Raw genomic sequence first — 27,233 nt, 5'->3', positions numbered from 1 at the left:
CTTAAAGGAGCAGTCTGTCAGGGAGTTGGTTTGAATTTCTATCCATCATGGTATTCTTAAATATTAATGACAATATTTAAAAATGATATTAAACAGATTTACATCGGAGGGTGCTGCGTGCCCAACGTACAGAGGTTATAGTCGTCATCGCAGAGACCGTGGCTTTGAATCCGACCCTGGTCCTTTGCTGCATTTTAAAGATTTTGGTTGACATTGTCTTTAGGTCCTGACAGAAATTAATAACTCATGTTCTCTAAAAAAGAAAACAAAGAAAATCTGTAGCAGTTGTAAGCTTGCAAAAACTTTGACCAATTACTGCCACAAGGTACCAATCTGATGAACCAATCACACGCCTCCCTGTCTCCCTGCTCGTTCTCTACCCCATGCGTGCACGAGCCCTCACTCAAAGCATTAGCTGAGGTCCGCTTCTAGAGCTACGGCGCTTGTGCATGTAAGTAAGGGGCGTGGCTTTTGAGGGAGCACAGAGGGGAGGGGGGTGGGTGTTGTCAGAGCACTGAGGGAATGCTACTTTCAAAATCATGCTGGTTTTTGAAAATGACCAAGCCTGCCTTTCAGTTCTGGGTCATTATAATTGCCTTATTAAGAGTGTCTTATTGTTACAATTTGACCCTCTGGCATGGAGAATAAAATCAATGTGGCACTCTTGGTAATCAAAGTTGTCCATCACAGCGATGACTCATCAAATAACTGAACTTTCAGTGATCATTCAAACCTGTAGATATTCAGTGGATGACAGGAGGACTTGGTTTCCTGTCACAGTAGAAACATAAACATCAGATGTGCTGCATTCTTCCATTAACACTGATTGACATGGTTTTTTTTTAAAGTTTCAAATTATTTTTTGATAATCATTTATTGACCAATCCACGTCATGTTTCCGTGCAGGTAACCATGGAGAAATCACAGCTTCACCAGACACTGGAATATGAAGGACACGACGTCCAATCAGATGTGAGCATTACTGACTGTTACATGTTTTTAAACGCCTGTCACATGGTTTTCTTGTCTATTTATTAACTATTCCTTTATGAAAAATGAATCTACATTTTTATGTTCACTGCTGGTTACATTGTTGAGTTTTTTTTACTTTTTATGACATCACTCGCTTGTTGTTCTTACTGATATTTAAGACTTTGACGATCAATTGTCAAATCCATCATTTAATAAAAAACTATTTTGCATCATTTTCTTTTGTCATGCTCCTTCTTTTGTTCCTTCAGACCATGTTTTTCATCTCCAAATACCTTTTAATGAACCCCTCAATTAGCTGAAGTCAAGCTGTTGCCCTTGTTTTCTTATGACCACAACGTGCATGTTCACCAAGATTAGCTCCCCAACTTCACTCTCAAATCAAAGACCTTGAATTCCCAGCCGCTCCGTCACTATTAAGCATCGTCTCTCTGCTCAAGGGCCCATTTGAACTGTAAAGAGCAGTTGGGGGTTTGTGGTTGGTTGGGATAAAGAGCGCTGCGAGTCCAACGTTTGAACCTCGGGCCAAACACTACAGTGTTTCTGCCTCGGCCACCACTTTGGGTTTTACCAACGGCTCCACTCAAACCCAAACGGAATCATTCAGACTCTGGGGTCCATGGAGTGGCCATCATGTCTCCTCTGATATCTCCAGTGTGCGGAGGGTTTATGATTATAATTACATTTGGTGGGCCGAGGATGGCCATTGATACTTTGTGTTTGGTATGAGGAATGCCTGGGCTTGAATAGTGATCATTTCTGGAAAACGGTTCAATTCCAAAAAGCTGATTTGATTTCAAAGTGGGCCCTGAATTTATTTGCATTGGATTCATATTCCTTTTACACCCGCAGTTCACGCACTTCCATGTGTTCCCATTGTCCCTGACCTGTTCGGCTGTCTCCAAACGAAACACTATACCCCTCTCTGTATTTATTTGATGTGCTGATTCTGCTGCAGAGAGCGAGCGATCAAGAGAAAGAGAGAGAGAGAAGAAACAAAAGAGAAAGACAAAAGAGAAGCGGTCCCTCGTACCAACTTCTGAGATGCAGGAATTCTGTCTTTCAGCGTGAAGCCTTTGTTGTTTCTGGAAGAGGATTCATAACTATTACAACATACAGACGTGTTGAAACACATTTTGTATTGCATGTGTGATTTGACTCGTGTGCCAGGAAAGGCCTCAGCTTGAAACAAACGAGTCCAACATGTTGTCTCACTTTATCTGAGGGTCTCAGGATCTTAACCTGGTGTCAGGGGCCAGACTCAAACGTGGGGAAAGGCCTGCAGTCCTTTTGTCCTTATTGTGAATAACTCTTACCCTTCATCAAATAAAAACTGACGAGTTATTAAAAAAATCCCCCCTTGCATTGTTAGCGGATCGTGACTTGAGCTAATCAAACCAATTTTTTTTTACCAACAAAGGTTGCCTCTTTGTCTTTGTTGATGTTCTGTCATGCAGCTTTTTCCTGTTCCACACATTTGAGCAATCAGCATGCAAAGGTTGTCTAAGTTAAGACTTTGATCATTTTCCATACCGCATTTTTTAAAGATACTATCTCCATTATTTTGATAATCAATCATTTCAAAAAAGTACCGGAGCTTAAAAACAACAATATCTATTTCCTAAGATGGGTGCATACAGAAGAGGAATGAATCTATCAAAGCTAACTCCTTCATACTGTCTAAATGCAATGATACATTGGCAACATTTTGATACCGAGGGTTGCCTCTGTATTTGTGCAATGTGGACATTATAAAGGAGCTGCAATCATTGAAACCCATTTCATGGTACCTAGGACTTCTATTCTTTGTTGCATTGGTACTGAAACAGGTATCGATATCATTTATTTTTTATACTTGAATCACATCAAAGTTTAAAACTCTGGTGTCATTACAACCCGACAGCATGCACACACCTGGAATGTATCAAAGCTAAAATATCGACCTGCTGCTCATATGAAACATGGGAATAGAAAACATGGGACAACAAATAATCTTCTGTTTTAAAATGTACTCGAATTTATGTTGGGACTTCTCTGTGTTTTCATTGGGTTTTAGACTCAGTTATGTAATAATCAGGTTATTTCAATGTCTGTTTGTGAAGGTTGACAAAACTGTCCGGAGCACATCCAAGCCCTCCTGAAAACTTACTTATATCTGCTTTTGCTAAGATTTCTCAGACAAACAATCATGTCTCAAAATCTGCCAGATGTGTGGAGGAGAGAACACTGGCATGATTTGTTTTCCATATGTAAGAGGAGCCATTAGAAGAAGTGTGCTGTGATCCCCATGTGTACCTTCATGTCTTCTAACCCCTGCAGGTGTTCACATTAAAGTGAGGCCATTTAAAAACGCTGTGAACCGTTCGCCCTTTAGGCAAGGTTAGAAGTCAAAGTCCTGCGAGCTGGTTTGTTTAATTTGTTCTTCACCTATTACAGAAGTTGTTGCATGTTTCCACAACAGACTTTTCAAAGGTTTTTGATTCTGTGAATGGAACAAACATTTAATTTAAACGGAGTCTTTGATATTTAAGGGGAGCTTAAAGGTGTTGATGTCCTGTTCAACAGACCCCTTGTTTCGCTCTTCTAACCTCTCCTTTAATCTGCGTTATCACTCTGACATAGTTTCACTCTAATTGATTGTCTCTCACCAAAATGAACCTCCATAATTGTGCTTGTGTAAATACAAGCCATGAAAGTCATTTCCACACAGCCGACACGGCCCCATTAAGGATCAAAGCGGTCGCTTCCTCTTGGTTATCTCCACATCACACAGCGGGCCGCGGTGTGACAACAGTAAAGGGCAGTGAGGGAGCTCCACTCGGCCATATTCTCCCTACATACAGCTGCTTCATGTATCAAACCTGTTCGTGTTTGTGCTTTATTTTAATGTGTTTTATTGACCTGAGGGGACAGACGAAGTCACATTCTTTACTTTAGTAGAATTACAGATCAGTGTGTAAATAATACTAAGTAGAAACAGTGATTTTACCTCTTTATAAGTAAAACCTAAAGGCTCTATAACAGTGGTGGTTCTCAACCGGTGGGTCAGGACCCAAAAGTGAGTCGCAGAGCCGTTTTCAGTGGGTCGTGAACATGTGACTGGGAAAAAATAAGGTCAAAAAGTAAATGAAGCGCTCTTAAAACAGGCTGTTTCATAACATCTGAGGTCCAAAAGTCACTATTTTTCATTCAATAAATCTGATTGGTTGAAAAAATATCAGGAATTTGGGTCACGATTTTCATGAAGGAGTTGGTGGTGGGTCCTAAGGCTAGACCAGTTGAGAACCACTGCTCTCAAATGTACGGTCTAGTGGCGCTCTGATGCTAATTTAACCTCTCATTATATTAAAAAAAGGTTCCATTTCAAATGGGTCTCGATGTTGTTAAACCTGTGTGAAAGGATGCATAATAAAAGCAGTCGATTATTTCCCTCAGATGCATTGAAGAGACTTCCATTTTTATGCATAATGGAAGAAAGTACAGGTATTTGTGTTGAAACCTCAGGAGGCTGAAAGTAAAAAGTGATCAGCAGAACATAAACACTCAGGTAAAGTAAAGACACCTGAAAACTCTTCTCTGGGACACTCACAGTGTTAACTTAGTTTCCCTTCCGTGTGCTCATTTAAACGATAAAAACAGCCGTCTGATTGTGAATCAGTCGAATGTAGAGCAACTACAAACGCCGATTCTTCTTGTTCTCAAGTTGCTGCGGAGAGGAGCGTTCATCCCGTTTTTGTTTTGAAGTATTTCATTCCTGCAGGAGATCAAAGGGGTTATTTGAGGAGACAAAATGTAAGACCATGCAGTGATATTTAATCAACTGCAGAGCGGGGTGATTCGAGGGAAGTTTCTCTGCCTGCTGATAGATTTACACATATGACTCTGTGCTTGTGACAGGCCTCTGGGATTGACTGTACACCAGCGTGTGATTGACAAAGTCATTGTACATGCGTGTATGTGTGTGTGTGAACCGTGTGTCACTGGAGCTTTTTTTAGCGTTGTATTCTGAGTCAGACCCGAGGAGGCCTGTGTTTGGCTGCTGTACGCTGCGTGCATAAATAAAGCTGTTTATTGCCGCCACTTCTCACACACACGCTGATGTCTTCCATCGGGTTTCTGCTTTTGTCTCCCTTCCTAGCTTGTATCATTCTTCTCTTTGTTGATTCGGTATTTATGGCAGTGATTTTTTTTTTTCTTTTCCCCCCCTTGCCCTGTCACTCAAACAGCTATGAGAAAGGATCTGCAGCTGTGTGATTTGAGAACAAGTGGGTTCGAAGCTGCACAGCCTCAGTGAAGGAGGCTCAGCTGGTTGTGTGCGTGTGTGTGTGTGTGTGTGTGTGTGTGTGTGTGTGTGTGTGTGTGTGTGTGTGTGTGTGTGTGTGTGTGTGTGTGTGTGTGTGTGTGTGTGTGTGTGTGTGTGTGTGTGTGTGTGACTGTGGCATGAATTTGCTGTCTGGGCTGATGGTGTGGGCTGAGCTGGGGGACAGAAATGTTGCTCTTAACACCGTGTGGGAGGTTTGTCTGCATCATTTGCCCTGTGTGTCTGTCTGGGTATCTCTGTCTCGCTCTCTCCATTTATCTCTGTCAGCCGCTTCTATCATTGCACAGAAATTCCGGCACAAGAAAAGTGGAAGAATAAGCTATTTTGGCCACATGTACACTAATGGCATCGATTAACTTTCAAATATTCTCCCAAGTGGAACATGAAAGGTTGTTTTTAAGGGTTCAGGTCCAATTGTTTGTCCTATTTTACCTTTTGCTTTATTTATGACGTTGGATCACATGGTATAGGTGCACGTTTTCTTGCAAAGCGTAATTTGAAATTGCATCTATCTGTGCTAAGATGCAGCTATACATTGTTTTCATACCCAAGTTCAGAAAATACCTCTGCAGTCTAAAGTCTAAATGCACCACAAAGACGTCTCAAAGCTGCAGAAATTCTTAACTTAAAGCTCCTGTGAGCGTTGATTTTGGCGCCCCCTGTGGACAAAGTAGTGTGTCGTATCACTTTGAGAATGTCGTGTTTTCTAAAGAAATGTGTCCTCCTGCTTTCTTTAAATAGTTAAATGCATCATTCACTGTGATTTTTAGTCTTGTGGAAAAGGTGTTTTTTGCAGCATGCTGTAACTCACTTTTTACAACAGCAACAGTGTTTACAGAAATAAAGAAATCAATCATTAGAAATGATCAATCTTCAATTTGACAATTATGGTCCTGTTTGCTTTTTTAAAAGGCATCAGTATTAGTTTCAGTTTGTCTCATAACCACATAAAAACTCCTCAGGGGAGCTTTAATTTCTCAGTAATTTTCTCCACATTGACACTTTGCAATTTCAGTAAAAAACTACAAATCAACCCGTGTTTACTATGTGTCACCGAATGTACATAGCATCCTTCAGAAGTTTTTGAACCCCCCCCCCTCTGAATTTCCCAGAGAGAACGTTTTAGAGATGACTTTTGTGGGCTCAATTGTTGTGCTGCCCTGCAGAAAGGTGGTCTACATGGCGTTTTACAAAATGACTGTCGTGCATTTCTGTAATTATCTGATCGAACATGATCTGTTTTGTAGAAATTTGGAATCTCTGACACTTGAATATGGTTACTCGGTGTTTAATGGCGAGTGTCTGGCATGTCTGTTGGCATGGTGCTCACCGTGTTGATGTGTCACACACCCCTCTAATGGGGGAACAGGAAGCAGGGAGAGCGAGATAAAAATCTGGCATCTGTTGAATGGACGAGCGAGTTAATCACCTTACCAGTCTGGGATCCCTGTGCTCCCGAGTCAGCAGAGAGGAAGATGGGGTTAAAGTGATGGATTAAGGCTGAGTGAGGGAGCCCAGGGTTCAGGTTAAGACTGATTCGGAGACGGATCACTGTCCTGTCAAGCATGGCGGAGCAGTGGCGTCCGGCCTGTGAAGTGTCTGCATGGTGCTTCAGCAGGAGCAGCAGAGGAAATGAAAGTCATTACTGTCAGCGTGGAGTGAGCTTCATGGCCCAAACGGGATTAGACAGTGCATCCGACATTGTTTCTATACATTGGTAGACTTAAAAGTCAAGCGCAAAATGGGATTAAAATGAGGGAAAAAACCAATAAATAACCTTCAACAGCCCCCCCCCTTCTTTCTTCTTGCCTCTCTTTTATTTCCTCTGCCACCAATTCCCAACCTATTTCATGTCTCATTCTCACCTCATAGTCTTTTACCTGCTCTCCATTCTGCTCTCTCTGACACATCTCTCTTTTACCCCCTCCATCTTTCACACACTCATCCCCATCATCAAAATGCACAGGTAGGCACCGACTCCCACTCGCACTTTACATTCCCTGTTTTGCAAAAAAAAAAAAAAAATGCATCTGGGGCCAATTGGCGCTTTAAATCCAACTTCATTCCCCTCAAACTGAACCCTTTCAAAAACAAACCCTCCCACCACCCTCCTTCCTCTTCCTCCTTCAAAACATCCCCATAACAAACTGGTGAATTGTTGCCCTTCCTTAACTTTTAAGGGTATTATGCACCATGTCCGACTTCAAAGCCTGTCTTAACTCCACACTTTAATTGTATCTTCCTCAGCTCTCTGCGTGCTGTTTGATTCTGCTGACAACAGCACTTCTCCCTCCGTTCCTCTTATGCCACTCTTTGGTCCTCGCTTAAGTTGCGTTTTGACCCCCAACACGACTTCTGCAGCTCGTCTCATCAGCTCCTCATCGAGGCCATTGTCCCCCTGTTGTCACCTACACTTTGAAGAGGTAGCCTCCATTTCCTCTCTCTGCAGCCGCTTGTTGCCCCGGGTGTGTACACACCAAACAAACTTGAAACAGTAACCCCCTGTCCTACATCGGCAGTCTCCTGCTCTCTTTATCTGCTCTCTCTTTCTGTGTGTGTGTGTGTGTGTGTGTGTGTGTGTGTGTGTGTGTGTGTGTGTGTGTGTGTGTGTGTGTGTGTGTGTGTGTGTGTGTGTGTGTGTGTGTGCGCACTGACTTCCTCCTCATGGCCCTGGTTGATAATTGCCATAAGCTTCCCTCTTGGTTTCATTTTCCATTGTCCTCCCCCAAATTCTTGGCTCTGGCTTGAGATAAAGGGATGAGCACTTCAAAGGGGTCTGCAAAGAGTTTAACCCCGAGCCGAAAGGAACGGCACACAATACTGTAATTGAGAGCAGTTACTGATCACAGGGCTGCAGCACAGAGAGGACAGCACCGGCACACACACACACACACACACACACACATTTTGAGTGTTTATGAGTGCGACTGAGGTGGCCGGTAGCTGTTACGACGGGCCATGGCTGCTCAGGAGACCTTATAGCACAGTCATAAAACCCTCTCTCGTCCTTTTTAGTTGAAAGACAGGATGTGTTTTTCAGAAAATGTGACTTCAGATGCAAAAGAAAATGAAGCATCTTTGTTTATTTTGTGCTCGTGCAAGAAAAGCAGTCACAATAAAAGAACTAATTCAGCACACAAGTGATTTCTGCATGTCCTTCCATCTCTATTTATAGGCCTCTTTGTAGTCAGTCCGAATCCGACCTGTCCCTGTAATAATATCTTCCCAAACAGAGAGACAGTTACACCCCATAACCTCTCCCCCCTGAAGCCCCCTTTTAAGGGTCTTTTTATAGGCCCAGGAGCCAAGGACACCCCTCGTCTCAGGCCCGTCCCAGACCTGGGGTCAGCTCCTAAAGGGGCAGCGGGGAAGACACGACTTACGGGGACCTCCCATGAACCGGGGGGGGGGGTTGACAAGGCAGGACATGAAGGGCCCAACTGGCTCCTGGTACAGGCAGGGGGTCCACACCATCACCATGGTGATGGTTTCCACCCTGGTGTGTTTACTGCCAGAGGTCAGGCTTAGTCGTCCAAAGTTAACAAAGGCAGACATTGTCAGGGTAGCACTCACTCAGTATATTAGCCAGATGACCCGGGTACCTAGAGACGGAGCTGGACTCTGCAGACAAACTTTTTACAAGATGAGAAATTGTGTTTTTGAAGATTTGATTTGAAGGGCTGAGTCGTCATAGTCTCATCTGGCAACTTCTTCAATCAGAACCCATAAAAATGGGTACTCCGATTACATTGTCATTTATTTCAGTTTATTTTATGGCCGTTGGCTTTTTATTTCTTCTGTTAATCTAACCACTGTTAGCTATGAAATTTGACCATTTACCTCTTACCTTTAAATTATATAAACTGAATAGTTATTTGTGGAATCCATCTTTTTTTACCTATCACTTTTAACTGTCAAATTAAAACATGTTTTAAATGGTGTTACCGTTTTGTCTTATCACTGTTTTAAGTTTTACAACAGAATAGCTGAACTTTATCTTTATTGCCTGTACTTAAGTTGTTTGAAACCATTTATATATCACGTAAGCCTTTATAACTTTTGTTTTTTCTTTCAACTCTCGATAATCATTTTAAGCAAACTATTCAAACATTGCATTTATAATGTCTAATATTTTGTTTTAGCATTTTTCCATACACTTTATCTGACAGTTTAAACTGTGTATCTGTAGTCATGTTCTTTATCAGCAACTTGTTCATTTCTGTTAATCCAACTTCTGCAACTTTTCTCTTCCATTTTTTAACTTTAGAAGAACTCTTAAAATGTGATGTTCAGGTGTTCAACTCAACAAGTTGTATTAAAGCAAAATAAAAATAGAGGCCCGGGTTCAAGTCTGACTTTCGGCTCCTTTCCCACATGTCATTCCCTCTCTCTCTCTCTCTCTCTCTCTCTCTCTCTCTCTCTCTCTCTTTTCCTGATTTCCTATACTCTATCCACTGTCCTATCAAATAAAGGCATTCCCAAAATAAATCTAAAACAAGAATAAATCTAATAGTAAGCTCTACAAGCCCTCCTCATGGGGTGATAAGTATCTCCTCATGGGGTAAAGGCACTGTACTTCTCTGCAATCACTGCTCATCTCTCACTGAGACGGGGAGTTTGATGTCGACATATTGGGAGTGTTTTTGTGCAGCCTGCTAAAGTGGCCTTTGAATCATGACTAATCCCTTAGTCATCATCGCCTCTTCAAGGGCAATTTCCTCTTTTATTAACCTTGATGGGAAGCGAGGTATCAAGGGAGAAAGTTTCACAGCACCTTTAGCAAACAGGCTGATCAAAGTGTTTGCCGTCTTTGTACTGTACTTCTTGAACCTCTGTCCTCTGAGACAACAAGGACACAAAGACACCTACTGTCTACCTTTCAAGAATATAGCCAGTCATCTTGTACAGAGGGTCTCCTGTGAGGGCTCATTTGAACACTATTAAGACCCATCCAAAACACTCTTGGCTCTGTCTATAAACACTATTAAGCATCACTGCAGGAAGCCAGTCCAGAATGAAAAATTGGAAGAAAAAAAAACTTCCACTGCGATCAGTCAGTCTAGTAAATGGATGTATATTAAATGTTTGATATGTCTTCAGGCTTTTCACTCCTTTTCACCTTATTTATGCTGCAGAGAGAGCTATACTGCTTCTTCTTCTGTTGCTTAAATCATATAACATCCTTCAGGGAGCTGATATCCTCAGCAAACACATGTTTTAATCGTGTGTGTGTTATGCATGTACCATGTGCCCTTATTGCCACTGGTAGGAGCTGTGGAGTGATAACTGCACACTGATCCGAGGTCCTATTGCAACATGGTGAATAACAGTGTTGTCTGTTAACACTTCAAGAGAAAATGTAAAGATGCCTTTGTTTTGAGACTCGTTTTGAAGGTCTGTCTTGCAGAATTGTCTTCTGCAAGTTTATGACTCTTGCAGTGTGGTTGCAGGACTGACACATATCTTTGTTCTTTATAAATAGTTTCTCTAAGGGGTTAAAAAAAATAGAGTTTGATTATTGTACTGGGCTTTTGTGGTGTTGTAATGTGACCAAAAAATTCATGTGAGGATATGAAAGTGCTATTTTACACACGCTGGTGCATGCTTTGTGCATCCCCAGGACTCCAGTGGATTAATCTAAAAAAACTATGCGGGTCTTGAAAAGAAAAGGATCTCTGCGTCTTTAAAGTTTATGTAGCAACAGAGGGATTGTAGCGATAATGCTATTGGGGCGGCAGATCAGTTACTTCTGACGCTCCAAAGCCTCGGGGGAGTTGGCTCAAGATTCCTTGTCTTTGATAAGGTCCTCGCTGTGTAGCTGCAACTTCGTGATGTGGGAAAAGACTCGTAAAAAAAAATCGTATGTCGGAAAATAAAAACAGCAGCCGCTAAAATATGTCTCATCCAGAGTGACTGCAACGTATCCGGGAAGCTTCGACACCTGTTTTGTTTTTTATTCGGTGGCGTTAGGCTCAATTGTTTTTTATGCAGCTGTCGGGACCCGGCAGTCGGTGTCTCACTTTGAAGTGCGCTGCTCCAGCCTGTCGGCTCAGTTGGTGTTGGAGTCGCCTGCAGGAGAGACCTACCGTGCGGCATGGCAGCCTGAATGCACAGGGAGGAGAAAAAGGAGGAGGGAGAAAAGCGGTAGTTTTTTTTTCCTCTCGAGTGCATTTTTCTCTCAGTAAAACCGACTCAAACCTGAACGGACTGTATGTGGACGCGAGTACTGTGGATTATACGTGTTTTTTTTCTTCCCCATGTGGATAAAGCACAACAAGCGGAGTTTAATTTGTGTGGAGAACTCGTGGATCGATGGTAAGTTACAAGAAGAGTGTGCCTCCTCAAACTGGCCCCCCATCGGAGCTCCCTTTGATGTGCTGTTGACTCGCCTTTGAAGTAAATGTTCTGGGGGAAAATGAGCCCATTTTCTCGCGTTTAAAGATCAAAAACTGCTTCGTACCTTTCCTCTATCGTTCATTTCGTGTTCTTTTCGAGATTTTTTTTTACATTTCATATTCATAGACGAAGTAGAAAATACTATTCGTTTCTTTTAGTGGAATTCCTCCCCCACAACATCTAAGACTTTGGTGTACTTGGGATTGGACGTTAAAAAAGAAAGGGCAGTTTTTTTCGCCTTAGATTCAGGGTTCAGTAACTTTGAAGACTCTTGACTGCGGGACGGTTTTTAACCTGGGTGGTTTTTTTTTTTTTTTTGTAATTTACACAGTTTCATTGAATATAATTTTTTAACAACAAGCCGATATAATTGGGAGGTTTAAGCAGTTGCTGTTTCCCCTTCAGTTTCTCTGACAAGTTTCACACATGTGTCAGAGAAACAAAGTGACATCTGCAGTGTTGCACATCTGCCTCTGATACAATGTAACACTGATGATGCCTTTTGGATGTATAGGTGTTTACAAACTGCTTATAATCTCTGCGATATTGAACCGATAGTTGCATGTTTAAAAGCTCCAGTAGTAGTACAGCAGCAGCAGCAGCAGCCAGTGAACTCCAATAATTATTTCGGTCACGTTTTCGATCTCCTCCAGTTTGTCCCACATCTGTGTCCTACAGGTCCCCGCGGTGAGGCTCAATCTGACGTGATTTAGCCGCTTGTAATGACATGTAGCTGCCCAGAATATGAGAGAAAGTGGAAGTGATGGATTTTTAGTGGGACGTGTTTGCATTTCGCAGCAGGCAGCCAGGCTTTAACCCTGACACCAGGCGTGATGGATCCGGAAGCGTTAACATAAAGCCATTGTCCGTGCGTAATACTCTTGGCATTTTGAAGGATTAATGACTTATTAATAATGATCAGGGCACAGGCCCGGTCGAGAATACGCGTGAGTGTCTCTTCTCTGAAGGGTGATTCAGTCAGACATCGCTCAGGTGGTTTGTTAAGCGCAGTTACATTCTTGTTCATTTGCGTTCCTCGCCAAAAGCGCCAATGCGAGAATCACATCGGGTATCAAGATACGAGAATGGAAATAAAAAGCTCTTTATGTAATGCTGCTGCAGCGTTTCTTTCTCTGTGAACTAGCCTGTCTCCTTGTGTAAAAGTCAGAGAGGCTCTGAAAAGACTCTCACTGCGTCTCTCCTCCTTTGAAGTTGGGGCGGATCTGGTTTTGATTAGATCAATACTTTGTGTTTCAGAGAGAAGACGGGCAGCCAGAGAGAAGCTCCCCGCTGACATAAGAGAGTGAGGAGATTACAGTAGAAGCTCAGAGGAGGCGAAACAGCACACAGGATCTCTCTCCTGCTGCCTTCAGAGCCATGAGCCGGGCACTTATGGACCATATCGCCAGTAGTTTCAGAGAAGATGCTCCACGACCCCCAGTGCCGGGGGAGGAGGGCGAGTCGCCCTGCTACCCCGGCAAACTCGTAATCATGAAAACCCTCGAACCCCCTAAATCGGTTGTGTTCGGCTCTCCGGGCTCCTCGGCGAGGAGGAACGAGGATGGTCTTGGGGAGCCGGAGGGGAGCGCCTCTCCGGACTCGCCGCTGTCTCGGTGGACAAAGTCTTTGCACTCTCTCCTCGGGGACCAGGACGGTGCTCTACTTTTTAGGACCTTCCTGGAGCGAGAGAAATGTGAAGATTCTTTAGACTTTTGGTTCGCCTGCAATGGCTTCAGACAAATGGACCTCAAGGATACCAAAACGCAAAGAGTCGCCAAAGCAATTTACAAACGCTACATCGAAAACAACAGCATTGTCGCCCAGCAGCTCAAGCCCGCGACCAAAACCTTCATCCGGGACAGTGTCAAGAAGCAGCACATAGACTCTGCGATGTTCGACCAGGCGCAGACCGAGATCCAGACGGACATGGAGGAGAACGCGTACCAGATGTTTCTGACCTCTGACATTTACCTCGAGTACGTGAGGACTGGGGGCGAAAACCCCAACCACGTCAACTCGAACGGACTGGGCGACCTGAAAGTTGTGTGTGGATACCTGCCCACGCTCAATGAAGAGGAGGAGTGGAGTTGTGATTTCAAAGCCAAACCCAAAGCGCTGGTTGGACTGTCGGTGAAGGTGCAGAGGGCCACCGTGTCCATGAGGGAGGTGGAGGTGACGGAAAGCGGATACAGGTATGGCTGCTGCACCATTAAACACTGCTATGCTTTAGAACCAGAATCCCTGCTCTATTCAAGTGGTTTACCAAAATACTGACAAATGGACACATCAAAAACTCTTAAATCACTTAAGGCTTTCTTTCAATTTGGTAGAAAACTCAGTGTGTTTTTCACTCCTGGCTTCCTCTGGCCCCTCTCACCATCTCCAGCAGCAGCAGCAGCCCTCTGCTGGCGCTCGCCTGGATTTCCGGGGCTTTGAAATAGTTCAGCAGAATGAGGGATCGTCTTCCACGGGAAAAGTTCACAGAGCAGAGAGGCTGGCTGCTGGCCCCGGCCGGCAAATAATAGATGATGACATTGCTATGCTATGCTATGCAGTGATGTAAATCTATAGCAGATCTGTGGATGGCATTTTGAAATCGACATTCCGTAGTTTTGTTGCTTTCTGTATCAAATCTCTGCCTGTTGTACATTTTAAAAGTGTCAAATCAAAGTTTTTATTGATACTGCATCCTAAACAGACACATGCTTTTATTGAGGCGTTACTATTGAATTTAAAGAAGAAGTGCAAACATCGGGACATAATTTGATGTTGCAGAATTATGAGTTTTAACAGTGTTAAGTAACTCACGCTCATACATCTAGCATTATTGTGTTCAGAACTTTTCTATCGATATATGCTTCTTCCTCCTCTGACATGAAGCCCCGGTGCCTCCCCCCCCCCCCTCCCCTCACATTGTCACACTACAGATTCAAAACATGTGGAACCTATTTCTCCCCTTTCCGCTTCCCTCTCCTCACCTCCTCTCGTCTGTCTATACTTTCTTTCTTTAAAAAAGCAGCTATACAGTACAGAATCAACACCTCCCCTCCTCAGCCCCTCTCACTTCTCTTCTTCCTTCTTTTCTTGTTTGCGTCAATTCTCCTCTGATTCCCTCCTTTGCTGCCTTCTCCACTTTTATCTTTTTTTTCTCCTTTTGAAATCTCAGGGATGGGGACTAGGAGGCATGCTTTTGGAGAGAAAGTGAAGGGGAAAGAGAGCGGAAAGGAAGGACAGGGAGGAGGAGGAGGGTGCATCGAATGAAAGAAAAGGAGGGAGGAGAAAGGAGAAATAAGGGGGGGGAGAGAGAGGCAGGGAGGGAAGAATGCAAGGCCAGCTGTGTTAAATACCTGACTCTTTGCAAGCCCCTCTGAAGGTCAGACCAGAGCTGGTGGGGGCTACAGCTTTAGTCCTGCTTGGTCTCTCCCTCCTCATGAAGACCCCTACTTTTTTTCCTCTCCCCTTTTCTCTCCTCCTCTGACACACTCTCATGCTTCCGCTCTATACTTTTTTTTTCTCTCTCTCTCTCTCTCTCTGGTCTCCCCCCCTTCCTCTCCTCCATCTGTACCATGGCAAGAATGCATGCACAGCGGGGGATTAATGCAGAGGAAAGAGTGAGAGAGGTGGAAAGAGAAGTTGTGGGCTGTGTAAGAGAAGGCTTAAATGGGGCATAAGGAGAAAACCACAGCTTTCCCAGTGCAGATGAACTTGAATTTAAGGGTTGTATTTTGCAAAAGTATCAGAGCTAGCCAATCACAGTCATTTTTTAAAGGTGTTTCTATACGCACATAAGGTTAGATTCCCACATCTAAACTCACCTTTTTAATAACTCATTCTCTTTAATAACTTTTCTGAGTAGGGTTGTCAAAATGTTCGATACTTTTCTTGGTCATTAAAAACAAGAAATGACCCTATAAAGGGTGTCTCTGATTTCTATTTCTGCTGGTATCAAACAGGCATCAGCATCGTTTGATTAACACTAATATCTTTATATGTATTGTGACAACACTCTTTTACTGACACTATCCTCACCATTAGCTCACCATTATCTCTCCTGTCACCCACCTGTTTGATACTTTTTTTAAACAGTTGTTGTGCATTAGCATCAAACAAAATTCTCTTGTTGTAACCTCTGCAGATCATACAAGAGAGGAGAATCACTCAACCCCTGCCACGTGGGCTCTTTCGCCCCCGTCAGCAGCACCAATGACAGCGAGGTGTCCAGTGATGCTTTGACCGACGACGCCATGTCCCTGACCGACAGCAGTGTGTAAGTGATTAATAACAAAAACATGCAAATGTGTATGTAAGAACCCAAGCAACTACTGTGTGGGTGAAGGGAAAGTTGAATGAGGGGGCTTTTGAAATGAACAAAAATAGAAGTGACACCTTTCTTTTAGCTGACTGTGGGAGTCAAACTGGAAGAACGGTTTGCTGTGGTGGAAATACTGTTGACTTTTGGCCTCTTGAAACACTTGAAGAAACTCTGTGGAAACCAGGATTTGGTGCAGGTCAATGCCAGGCCCGATGCTGCATGATGTACTCAAACATCTCTTTTAATGTGTTTGATTGTCAATGTAAAGAGACTTTGTAAGGGGATAGAGATGTTTTAGCATTTTGTCCTTCCGGATATTGACACTAATACATAGACATGAGTATTGGCTGATAACAGGCACCCCCCAGTCATCATAGTTTACGTAGGACTAGTTGACTTTTTTGTGGCTAATTGGTCAGGGCATTGGATCGGTAAATTGCTTGCTTTACTACCTAGTACCTGACACTGCATTTTAGGCGTTCTATCAAGTACTCGAGAAACAAATTGAGGTTTTACATTTAGAGCACCAGTTACAGTGGCATGAGCACTGTGCAGAGGGTAGTTAGATATAGGATAGTCTAAAAATCATCTTGTTTTGATACCTGTTTGATACCATGAAGAAAAAAAGAAATAGAACTCCTACTGTTTAGGCACCTTATATTGGGTATTTTCTTGTTTTTGAGTGACCAGAAATTGCAGGCAAACTGGTGCATCAGCTGCCAATGTTCTTGTGCAGTCAAGACAGCTCTGTCTCTTTTATGCTCTCAGCAGCTTTTGGTTAATAATATGACTGAAGATCTGACGTTTTTTTTTTTAATGCTTTGGTCACTTTGAAATACTATCAATCATGAAAATATCCAAATTAATTGACAGCTTTATTGCTGTATGTCTTATATGACAGGTTCATTATCCAAACTGTTATTGATTAACTGCCTTTGGATTGACAAAACAAGAAAACGGTTTCAAGTGTGCTGCCTCTGTCCACATGTGGTTTGGGCTTATCTGTGTACGTGCCGTGGGCCTCGTTCTTCTGAAAGGTTACTTGGCGTGATCACATGTCTCTTCAGCCACACGGTACTATGAAGTCAGTGCACAGCTCAAGGCCAAGTCAGCGCCCGGGTCAGCTGCTTTCAGGACAGAGAGTTGAAAAACATCTTACGACGGGGGCCTTAGCCTCATTTCACATGGGAGGTGAAAGGGCCCACATGGGTGATGTCACTGAAGCAGAAATGTTTACCATGACCAGGCTTAAGATCTGGACAGACACTGAGGTTCAGAACATCCAGAGGGCTGGGTTACACATAAATATGGCAGCTATGAAGAGATTTTTTATTTATTTTTTACAGCAGGGAGTCCTCTGTTCTGGCATATCTCCACACGGCTGCTTCAAAGAGACCGAGGCCCATATAGTCGTATTCTGCTGTACTTTGCCCAGTGTAGTGACAAAGCCCCCGCCACAGGGACACAGCCCCCACCCCTCCTCTGTTCTGCCTGATCTGGCCTCGATCAGAATATCTGCCTCTCTTTAGGTCAGTTGAAAGGACCCATAAACATTTGAATTTCATCTACAGATTAAGAAAAGAATAGAAAAAGGGGGGGGAAGCAACGGGGGAGGAGGCGGTTGGGTGAGAAGAGAAAAGAGTGGTGGAGGAAAAGGAGGGGAGGGGGGGGATTTTTGCTTATATCTTATTTATGGATTTGCTTGGACGCTGGGGAATGCAGCTGCGCAGACTTCAAACATTACCTTATCTTACAAACCAGCCTTTTGATGTGCGGAGATCAGAGGCTGGCTGCGGCAGCGCTTGCCAAATGAAGATTGGGAGGGGAGGGCGGGTGGGGGGTTGCTTATGCGCATGACTGTGGCATTTCAAAGCAAAAGTGGAAAAGTGCTCCTCAGTTAGGCTAGGTCACCAGGAAACTGCTGTTTAGCATGGGAGAAAAGACACTGTTTTACTCTGTCAAGTGCTTCAGTTTGATGCTCTGCTGTTTGTTGTTTGATTTCATTTCTCTGTGCCAGTCAGATAGATTTAACCAGGTTAGCTGCACCCTTGGGTCCTGTCCTGGGGAAGCTCTTTGAATAAGAAGCTAATGCTAACAGTGTCCTCAGCTGAACATTAAAGTCAGTAGGGGAATGCTAATGCTGACATTACTTCTGGCCAGTAGAGCAGAGCGCACTATGACTGCAGAGTATGTTTGTGTGTACGTGTGTGTGTACGTGTGTGTGTGTGTGTGTGTGTGTGTGTGTGTGGTGTAGAAAGGAAGTGGCCAACAGGGTTCCCAGTGCTGTGCTGGAGCCAGTGCTGAAAATGAGTGTCATTTCTAGGGCAAACAAAACCTCCTACCACCTCACCAAGAGCCATTTAAACCTGGACGTATAAACAACACTGGAAATCCTGGCTTAGTTTTCCTCCTGAGTATCTTTTTTTTGTTTTGTTCTAAAATTAGGTCTAAAAGATCAAAAAAAAAAAAAGAAAAAAGGATGGAATAATTAAATCATTACGTTTCCTCTTGCCTGAAATGTGTTTGATCTCCCCAGTTGGCTAACTAGCTCCTTCCTGAATGGCTGTTAGGTCTTAAACGATGGATCTGATGCTGTAATTGACCTTTGTGATCTCTCCCGTTCCCCCCAGAGATGGCATCCCTCCGTATAAACTGGGATCCAAGAAACAGCTGCAGAGAGAGATGCACCGCAACATGAGGATGAACAGTCAAGTCTCTCTCCCTGCTTTCCCTGTAAGTACACAAACACAAACACACATATCTATGCACGCACACACGCTCAGAAGTCTTTTTGAACCTGGGTCCCACAGAGTCATTTCCATACCACCCTCTGTTCCGGGTCTCTCTTGGTTCTATGAATAGTCCCGCAAACTGTATTCGGCATTTTCAATTCAACAACACCAGCAAAGATCTGAAGAGTAACGTCAAAGATGTACTCCCACTCACACACACACACACACTCACTCACGTAAGCGCATATGCACACTTGGATCTGCGAGCCCCCCTCGCTACCTTTGGTGTCACCTACACCCCCATTAGGGTTCCTTGAAGTCTGCGGGAGACGCGGGGGTCTCTAAGCTGTTTATCGCCGCAGCGCTCGGAACACACCAGGGTTTTTCTTCCCTACCGATGCTGTAAATATGGAGAATAGGGAGAGATGAGGAAGATCTCTGCCGCTCTCTCCCGAGGGCTCTGAAATCAGCCCGGTTTCCCAACAAAAACACAAAGATACTCAGACACATTCACACGCACATGCACGCACACGCAGCGCTTTGATCCGAGGATGAATGGAACAAACGCACAGGGAAGTGACAACTTCCAACAGAGCTGGCCCCCTTTTTTCTACAGAACTACAACCCCCCCCTTACTTATACACACACACACACACACACACACACACACACACACACACACACATGCACTCACTCACCCTCCCCTAAAAGTGAGTCTTCTGAGGGAAGAGTTTGAGCGTGTCATGTGAGCTCTGAGTGGGTCAGAGGGGATCTAGTAGCTTAAGGCTTAAGAGAGGCTAACTTCAGTAAAGGAGGTCCAAAGAAAAAGAGCCAGGGGGACGTTTGCAGAAGTTAAAGTAACAGAACCAGCCTGTTAAAATAAACTTCATGTAACCCCATTTTTTTCTCTACGTTATGAGACATGCAGCAAGTGTTACTTGCATTAGGAAAAGATCCACAGATTGGTTCTTGCCTCTCCTCTCCCACTGTCCCCCTTTTGCTTTATTTTTTGCTTTTATACTTGTTTTTGTTTCCCGTCTGATTTTTGGCAATGGCTGCCATTCCCATGGTGCACCAGCCCTAGGCTCCATCACACAGCGCCTCTTTTTCTCACTCTTTTCTCCCCTTCATCCTCACTACAAAGGGTTGGGAGAAACAAAAAAGAAGAAGAAAAATCAAGAAAGCCCCAGTGCAAAAATGCAAATAATATAAAATGTGTGTGCGTACACACACACGTTCTCGTACTGTCACTGCACTGTACCTCAAAGGTGCCCAGTGTGCGACAAAGGGGGAATAAATTACCTCAACCTGTCTGATCTTCTGTCCTTTTTGGCACCTTTATCTCTTTCCTCAAATCCGTCCCTCTCTCCGTTTGCTTTTTCTCTTCCCTCCTGTGAGGACACATCTCTGCATCTCAACTTCTCCCATATTTTTAATCCCTCATCCTCTCCTCCCTGGAGTTCCCTTCCACCCCCTGTCGATATGTGGCTTTTATTCCAAGATGTAAAGCCACTGCTTCCCATCTATCTATCCCTCCATCCCTCCCTCCACCATCCTATTCTCCCCCCACTGAGTGTTTGATATTTGACGAGGAAGCCTTTGAAGTGAGCTGACTTTAAAGAGGCCTGCTGATGATGACAGAGGGAACCAGCCGAGGCCTAGTCCAGCATGACCGTACAGCAGGCCTGCCACCCCTTGAAACAACCCCGTAGCCCTGGGTGCCTATCAGAGCACCCTAGATCAGTACCACCAGTGTTGGAGCTTGTGACGCATGCATGTAGGCAGATGAGGGGAGAGGAGTGTGGATGTCTTTGTAGAAGTTGGGGAGGGCTGGGGTTTGGTCATGGAGGGAGGGATGATACAGCGTCTAATGTATCTCCTTCTCCCCAAAGCGTACTCGCCATCCTCCCAAGGAGATGGTCCCGATGGAGCCGGCAGAGTTTGCAGCCAAGCTCATCTCCCGCCTGGAGAGCCTGAAGAGAAAGCAGGACACCATCAACTCTCTGGAGGAGAAGCTGCAGCAAATTCAGGAGGTTTGTGTGAAATTATTATTTTATTTTTTTTTACTGTAAAATGTAATTCTAATCTTTTATTTCTCGTTATGATAACTTTGTACTCTTTGTTCCCAGGAGGAGGAAAGAGAAGATACAGAGATTATTGCAAGTGCTCCCATACTTTCTCCGCACCCCTTGGCCCTCCTGTCTTGCTCATCCGATGAGGACCCGCAGGCCATCCTGGACGAACACCTCTCTCGCGTCCTGAAGACCCCCGGCTGCCAGTCCCCCGCAGTAATCCGCCACTCACCTCGCTCCACCTCCCCAGAGCACAAGGCCTTCACGCGGGCAGCCTATGGAATCAAGACCCTTGTAAGGACGGGGCCCTCCGCTTCTTGTTCCATCTCAAGTCCTGACCAAGTGGCCATCCGGACCCTCGTAAGCAGGCAGAGCACAAAACACATCCACCACCACTACATCCACCATCACGGCAGTCCCAAATCAAAGGAGCAGATTGAAAGGGAGGCGGCCCTCAGGGTGCACGGCCTCTGCTCCAGCAGTGGCGAGTGCCAGCCCTGCCAGCCTTACCAGCGCAGCCGCAGCCTGGGCAGAGAGATGTGTGGGTCCGTCTCATTGGACAACAACAGCACAGGGTCAGTTTAAGTCACTTTTCCTGAACTTTTTCCTGCTGTTTTTTCTTTTTTTCAGTTTCCTCGTGTTGAACATATAAAAATGAACTCCTCCCTTCTGCTTGCAGGCGATCCAGCTCTCTTTCCAGGCGCGTGTGTCGAGCAGGGGCTGAGGATGGAGCAGCCGAGAGGTGTATGGAGGACTGTGGTCCCTTACAGCTGCCCACCGACACAGCTGACCCCACCCAAAATGTGCTGCAGTGGATCCTGGAAAGTAAACGACAAGGCCGGCACAAGTCTCACAGGTAATGAATTTGCTGATACCTTTGGAATTTAGTTTTATTTTACTCTAAAAGGTCCCGAGTTGTGTCCCTGCAGTACATGTTTTTAAAGCTTATAGTCTTCTCTTCTTTCTCCCTCGCAGCAACCAGAGCACCAAAAAATCCTTTGGAGGCTCTTCCACCCAGACGCACACGTGGGGTGGTGGTGGAAGCTGTGGCCACCTACGTAGCCACCAGCCGGCCCAGCCATTCATCCAGGACCCGGCCATGCCTCCTCTGCCCCCTCCCAACACTTTGGCCCAGCTGGAGGAGGCCTGCCGCAGACTGGAGGAGGTCTCCACCAAGACCACCAAGCAAAGGTACACAGAAACTAGAGAGACGTGGTTGAATGCTGCTCTCAGATTTCATGGACTGATAAATCTAACAAAGTCGTGACTGATTAATGAGTTCATTAGTAGGGTAGGGTATATATTGAGGATATATTGAGTATATAAGTATAATTGAGCCTGGTGGTTAAGTTTCTGCAACATCTCTTCCCAGGCATTCAGTGTCCAGTGTCCAACAAGAGAAGAGCCTCCTAGTGCCTGTCCAGGGTGAGGGGTCCGTCCCTCTGTCTTCAGCCAATCCCAGCCCTGCCGGCCTTCCTACCAGCAGCCCTGGTCTCCAATCAGAAGAGTACGATGCCTCTAGCGTCCTGCCCTCCCTCTCCTCTCCTCCTCTCTGCTCCTCTTCCTCCTCCTCTCAGCCATAGCCTCCACCTTGCAGTGTACTTCTACCCTTTTAACTCTTCCTACTTGACACCTGCTTTTGCTCGCTGCACATGTACGCACACAGACAAGTAGTCAAACCTACATATTGCACATGTGCACACACCCACATACATCACTTAAAAGAGAGGGTGACCCCCTTCTAAGCTTTGTACAGAGATGACTGGCTCTGCCTCTCTTTGCATGAATCGTGTGTATTTGTGCTGTGTGTGGGGAGTGTGTAGTCACCGCACCACCTGACTGAGACATCCCTTTCATATATATGTATCATTTTTATTGGCTGTCCTTCAGTGAGCTGGCAGTCGGCTGGGGCGAGCAGAGCTTAGCAAAGAGAGAGAGCTCCTCTGAAGTGAGCCTACAAAGCCTTGGACATAGCTGAAGGGGAATTGATAATACTGTGCCCCTTCTCCAAGCACACACACCAACACACAAGTACACACTTACTGATGGCACTGGGTCACTCACTCAGTTAGTGGTATTCTTCAGTTAGGGTGCTGATGCTGTATTTTCAGTGCAGTCCTGTCTTCTGTGCACTTTGTCAGACACAGATTTGAAGTTTTGGTCCTGTAGATGCTTTGCCCTTTTTCTGGTTTCTCTTTTACTTTTCATCTGTAAGTTTCTCGAGGCTGTCTCTAACTTTCTTTTTGTTTTTCGTCCTTGTTTCAGGATGAAGGAGTGTAAAAAGGGTTCGGGGGTGTGCGGCGGCGAGACAGTGGTGACGTATTTCTTCTGCGGTGAGGAGATCCCCTACAGAAGGACCATGAAGAGCCACAGTCTCACTTTGGGTCACTTTAAGGAGCAGCTTCGCAAGAAGGGCAACTACAGGTGTGTGTAGTTTAAGACTGGAACACGTAGAGCTGTGGGTTAAAGTTTTACGAGAGCTAACTCACTGATGTAATCTGAACTTCTGACATCGGCCACTCTCTGATATTGTGATTGCCGGCTATAAAACGCTATCAGTTCATCAGCCTTGATATAAAAGAGTGATTGAAAACCAAAAAAAAAATGATTAGTCCACAAATCCTACAGCACAGGTTGAAGTTCAGAAGTGCAACTTCAGAAATGGGAAGCTTTGTAATGCAGTCCAAAAACCACTAACAGAAAGTGGAGAAATCTGCAGAGACGTTATTCTAGTACCTGCAGGATTATAGAATATGTGGGGCGGACCTTCCAATATGTCAGCATTATGGTGACTTTGTGACCTTTTTAAGATATTTAGAGCAATCAGAATTGACACAATCCTTAACAGGGCAGGACTAATGGAAACCACAAACTGAAGCAAGCTATTGTAAGCTAAGGCTTCACTCTGTAATGGTACATTTTCTTTTATCTTTGAACTGTGGTCAGTGCCTGTGAGACCTGATGTGTTTTTTACACATTTATTAGAGCTTTATCCATGTCTATGCATAGCTCTGTTATCAGTTTTTATTTATATGTGTGCACACAGTCTGATTCAGGCCTCTGTGTTTTGTGTGTGTGCATGGAAGGGGGGGTTGCAATGAAAAGGAAAAGGACGAGCGAGTGAGTGAGTGAGTGAGCGAGGGAGGGTGGGTGGTGCGGGGGTTAGTGGAAGAGTTTGAACTGCAGCGATTTGGGTCCCATCTGGTATTGATTTCCATGCTAAGGCACACTTAATACACATGGCTTTGAAGCCCCGGCCCCTTTCATTTCAACCAACAAAGACTCACACAAATGGCCAGCGTGCAAATTCTTCACTGATGCTATCAGGGGCTCTTTTTTTCCTGCCCCGGTGTGTGAGTGTGTGCGTACATCAATGCGCTCACATTGAACGTGCACACTGTTTACACATGTTGTAATCATTTTATGGATATTTTTGAAAGGCAGATTGTTAAATGCCAGACTTGCTTGTTTGCTGTACTTCAGGGTGCTGACTGAGGCCGCACCGCTTCAGTGTGTGTTTGTGAGAGAGATTTGACTTTGATTGCTCCTTTCCAGTGGGCATTAAAGGGAAAAAGATCAAACATTTGCTGTTTAGGCGGACACGGTCTCCAGGATAAGCACGAGTTGAGTATTGTGTTAATAATTACAGGTATCCGGCTCTTTCTGCAGCAAAAAAAAAGCAGAAGAACTTAAAGAAACGTCTCTCCGTCCAGATGTGTTCGGCGTTTTTCACATCAACAATTGTGACAAGCACTTAGCTGCGACCCCCCCGCACATCTGTCCGTCTCCCCCTATTCTCTTCTCTTCCCCCTGGCTCGCTGTCTCAGTTCCTGTGTCATACCATCCACATTTTTTTGGAAAGAGAGCCGCGCGGCGCTTTAATAGCAGCCAGAGAATGTGTGGAGTTGGGTCATTTCAACATGGCAGCGGTTCAACAAAGAACAGTACTGCCGGGCCCTGCCAGACGATATTGGTGCCAGATGTCAGTGCAAATGCAGAGAGAGAGAGAGAGAGAGAGAAGGGGAGAAGAGGAGAAGAGGGGGGAAAAACAGATCTAGCCACATAAAACATGTTCCAGTGGAAATTCAGGCTCTCTCTGTCTCTGTCTGTCTCTCTCTCTGCAAAAAAAAAGAAAAGAAAAGATTGTGGCTCTTTGAAGATTTTCTTTTAAAGGGCAGTCCTGTTTTTCCTTCTTCCTCCTCGGGATGAGAGAGGAGGATACAGTTATTAGGCGTATTTTATGGTCTTTCATGTCCTCTTATTTATCTACTTTGTTGTTCTTACTCCCTCGTTTTCCCCGCAAGAGTAACTTTGTTAAAGCCGTCCTCTATTTCAAATGAAGCTGCTTGTTATTAGCGACCTCCCTCACGCTGATTGGCTCATGTGCATTTCAGACATCTGAGCAAGAAGTCTGTAGCTGGATTTTTTTTTATTACAAGAATCACATGTTGGATTTTGTCAGCCTCACATCTCATTAAAAACAAAATGCTCACAAACATAGCCACATTCCAGTCACCCCACACATGGAGCAAACCGAGGCATTTTTCCATTACATAGTTAATGAGTGAAACCCACCCCTGCTGCTTTCTCTTCCTCTAAAAAACCAGGCTGGGGGGGTTGCATCATTAATGGCCCAGTGAAGTCATGGCTGACAAGAAGCCCCTCCTTACTTTTTCGTCAACACACACACACACACAGAAAGTTGTCAGTCTGCTGCCCTTCCTATAGCACCCAGCGAGAGCTCGTGCTATCAACGGGGGTAAGGAAGTACACGGTGTACTGCGTGCTCCTCCTCCTTCTCCTCCACTTTGTTCTTTTCTTTGTCCTGTAATAATGAAACGGGGATGAGGGGCAAATGAAAGCCCGTGCACGTGCGTCTCCTGACAAGTGCACGAGAGAGAGAGAGAGAGAGAGAGAGAGAGTGTGTAGGAGTTGGGGTTGGGGGGGGGGGGGGGGGGGGGGGGGGGGGGCGTGTAATGACAGGCAGACTTCCAGGCACCCAAAATTTCAGCCTTTGTCAAAGGACCCCTTCATTTGCACGCTGGCCTAATTGGCCCCTGTTAGCCGGGGCAAAGCTCACGACAACTGGATGTAGAAAAAAAGAAAGGGAGAGGTAAGAAAAAAAAAAAATAGAAGGGATGAAGAGAGTGAGCCTCTTATTTTAGACCAAGAAGTTTTCACAGCAGGTTCCACCCCACCCTGAGAAGTCTGCAGGCTCCATTCAATGTGCACCAAGTGGCTTTTCACAGACGGTGGAAATGATTCTTGATGTTTCAAAGGTGGAACAAAGGAGGTGGCAACAAGCTGTTTGACTTTTTGGTTCTTTCTTTTGACTTTTATCTTGAATCCAGCTTGTATGACGACTGTGTGTCTGTGGATCTGTGGGTGTTAACTCTGTGTTGTCTCTCTGCTGCAGGTACTACTTCAAAAAGGCCAGCAATGAGTTTGAGTGCGGTGCCGTCTTCGAGGAGGTGTCAGACGACGGCTCCTTGCTGCCCACCTATGAGGGCAAGATCCTGGGCAAGGTGGAGAGGATGGAGTGAGGACGTCCCCCCTGTTGATGTGGATTAAACTCCTATGAACGCTTCGACCTCCTGTGGATGTACTTCTTCACGTGCTCAGAAACACGACGTCTGTGTCTTTTTAAGCTAAGACTGCAGGACTGGAGATTTTTAAGGAACGTCTGCTAGATGTGGGAAGATGAACTGGACACAAGAAGATGATGCTCGAAAAGAAAGGAAGACAAATGATCGCTATCAAAGGACCTTGAAGTGAAGAAAACAAAGGATTGTATGTTGCTGGACTGAAACATTTCCTGTGTTTCCAGAAGAGAAAACTTTAGAGACTCCAGGTGAATGACCACTCCTCATAGAGGCGGGGCGGTGGGTTCAAATCTGAGACTGACAGCCCACCTGCCCCTGCCCGTGTTAGCATCTGCCCTGTGGCACCTGCTAGCCCCTCACTTATATGTATATGCAAGTATACATGTACATTGCATTGTATTGTGATGCTCGTATTGCTGTGTAAAGATTATATTGCTATTTATTGGAAATATCCCTGCCCCGACCCTTTTATTCTTCCATGGACAAGCTGCTTGGAGTTGGAGAAACTTCTCCTATTTTTCCAAAAATCCTAGATGATTATTATTTTTCATTCCCTTCTGTGCATCAGTTCTAGAGCAAAGGAAATGGGTTTTATTCATTTTCTGCCCCTCATGTTGAACTGTAAACTTCAAAGATACCTCTTCAATAACTCCACTCCTGTTCCTGGAGGTTTGAGTGGGACATCTCTGCTCTCTCGGCGGGAGAGCTTACTGCTGAAGCTTTGAGAACGGTTCTCTTTTCACTTAAAAAAAAAAAAAAAAAGTCCGATAATATATTTACTACTGCAGTGCTATTTGTGGTTGTTGT

The 27,233-nt window shown here is 44.8% G+C and overlaps 2 protein-coding genes across 8 annotated transcripts in view; both read left to right on the top strand.

The window, feature by feature from the left end:
- cep112 (centrosomal protein 112) overlaps positions 1–1,205 on the top strand; it is a 105,091-nt gene extending 103,886 nt beyond the window's left edge. For all 5 annotated transcript variants that reach the window (XM_029277793.2, XM_020636259.3, XM_065964985.1 and 2 more), the window contains one exon: positions 907–1,205. In XM_029277793.2, the coding sequence (XP_029133626.1) occupies positions 907–910 (4 nt within the window). In that variant the 3' untranslated portion in view covers positions 911–1,205. The remainder of the gene's footprint in view (positions 1–906) is intronic.
- LOC109985840 (axin-2-like) overlaps positions 950–27,233 on the top strand; it is a 26,979-nt gene continuing 695 nt past the window's right edge. The window contains exons 1-11 of one of the 3 annotated variants that reach the window (XM_065964986.1): positions 950–972; positions 12,965–13,899; positions 15,843–15,974; positions 18,650–18,752; positions 20,644–20,784; positions 20,881–21,398; positions 21,503–21,679; positions 21,799–22,014; positions 22,196–22,330; positions 23,089–23,247; positions 26,240–27,233. The exon at positions 26,240–27,233 is cut by the window's right edge and continues 695 nt beyond it. In XM_065964986.1, coding sequence (XP_065821058.1) covers positions 13,085–13,899; positions 15,843–15,974; positions 18,650–18,752; positions 20,644–20,784; positions 20,881–21,398; positions 21,503–21,679; positions 21,799–22,014; positions 22,196–22,330; positions 23,089–23,247; positions 26,240–26,366 — 2,523 coding nt within the window. In that variant the 5' untranslated portion in view covers positions 950–972; positions 12,965–13,084 and the 3' untranslated portion in view covers positions 26,367–27,233. Of the gene's footprint in view, positions 973–11,190; positions 11,627–12,964; positions 13,900–15,842; positions 15,975–18,649; positions 18,753–20,643; positions 20,785–20,880; positions 21,399–21,502; positions 21,680–21,798; positions 22,015–22,195; positions 22,422–23,088; positions 23,248–26,239 lie in introns of those variants that run through there. The other 2 variants (XM_020636260.3, XM_065964987.1) reach the window with 2 other exon arrangements.

Source organism: Labrus bergylta, chromosome 16 (assembly GCF_963930695.1).
Source record: "Labrus bergylta chromosome 16, fLabBer1.1, whole genome shotgun sequence".
Classification (NCBI taxonomy): Eukaryota; Metazoa; Chordata; class Actinopteri; order Labriformes; family Labridae; genus Labrus; species Labrus bergylta.
Note: the sequence above shows the minus strand (reverse complement) of the source record. Positions and strands in the feature narration are given on the sequence as shown.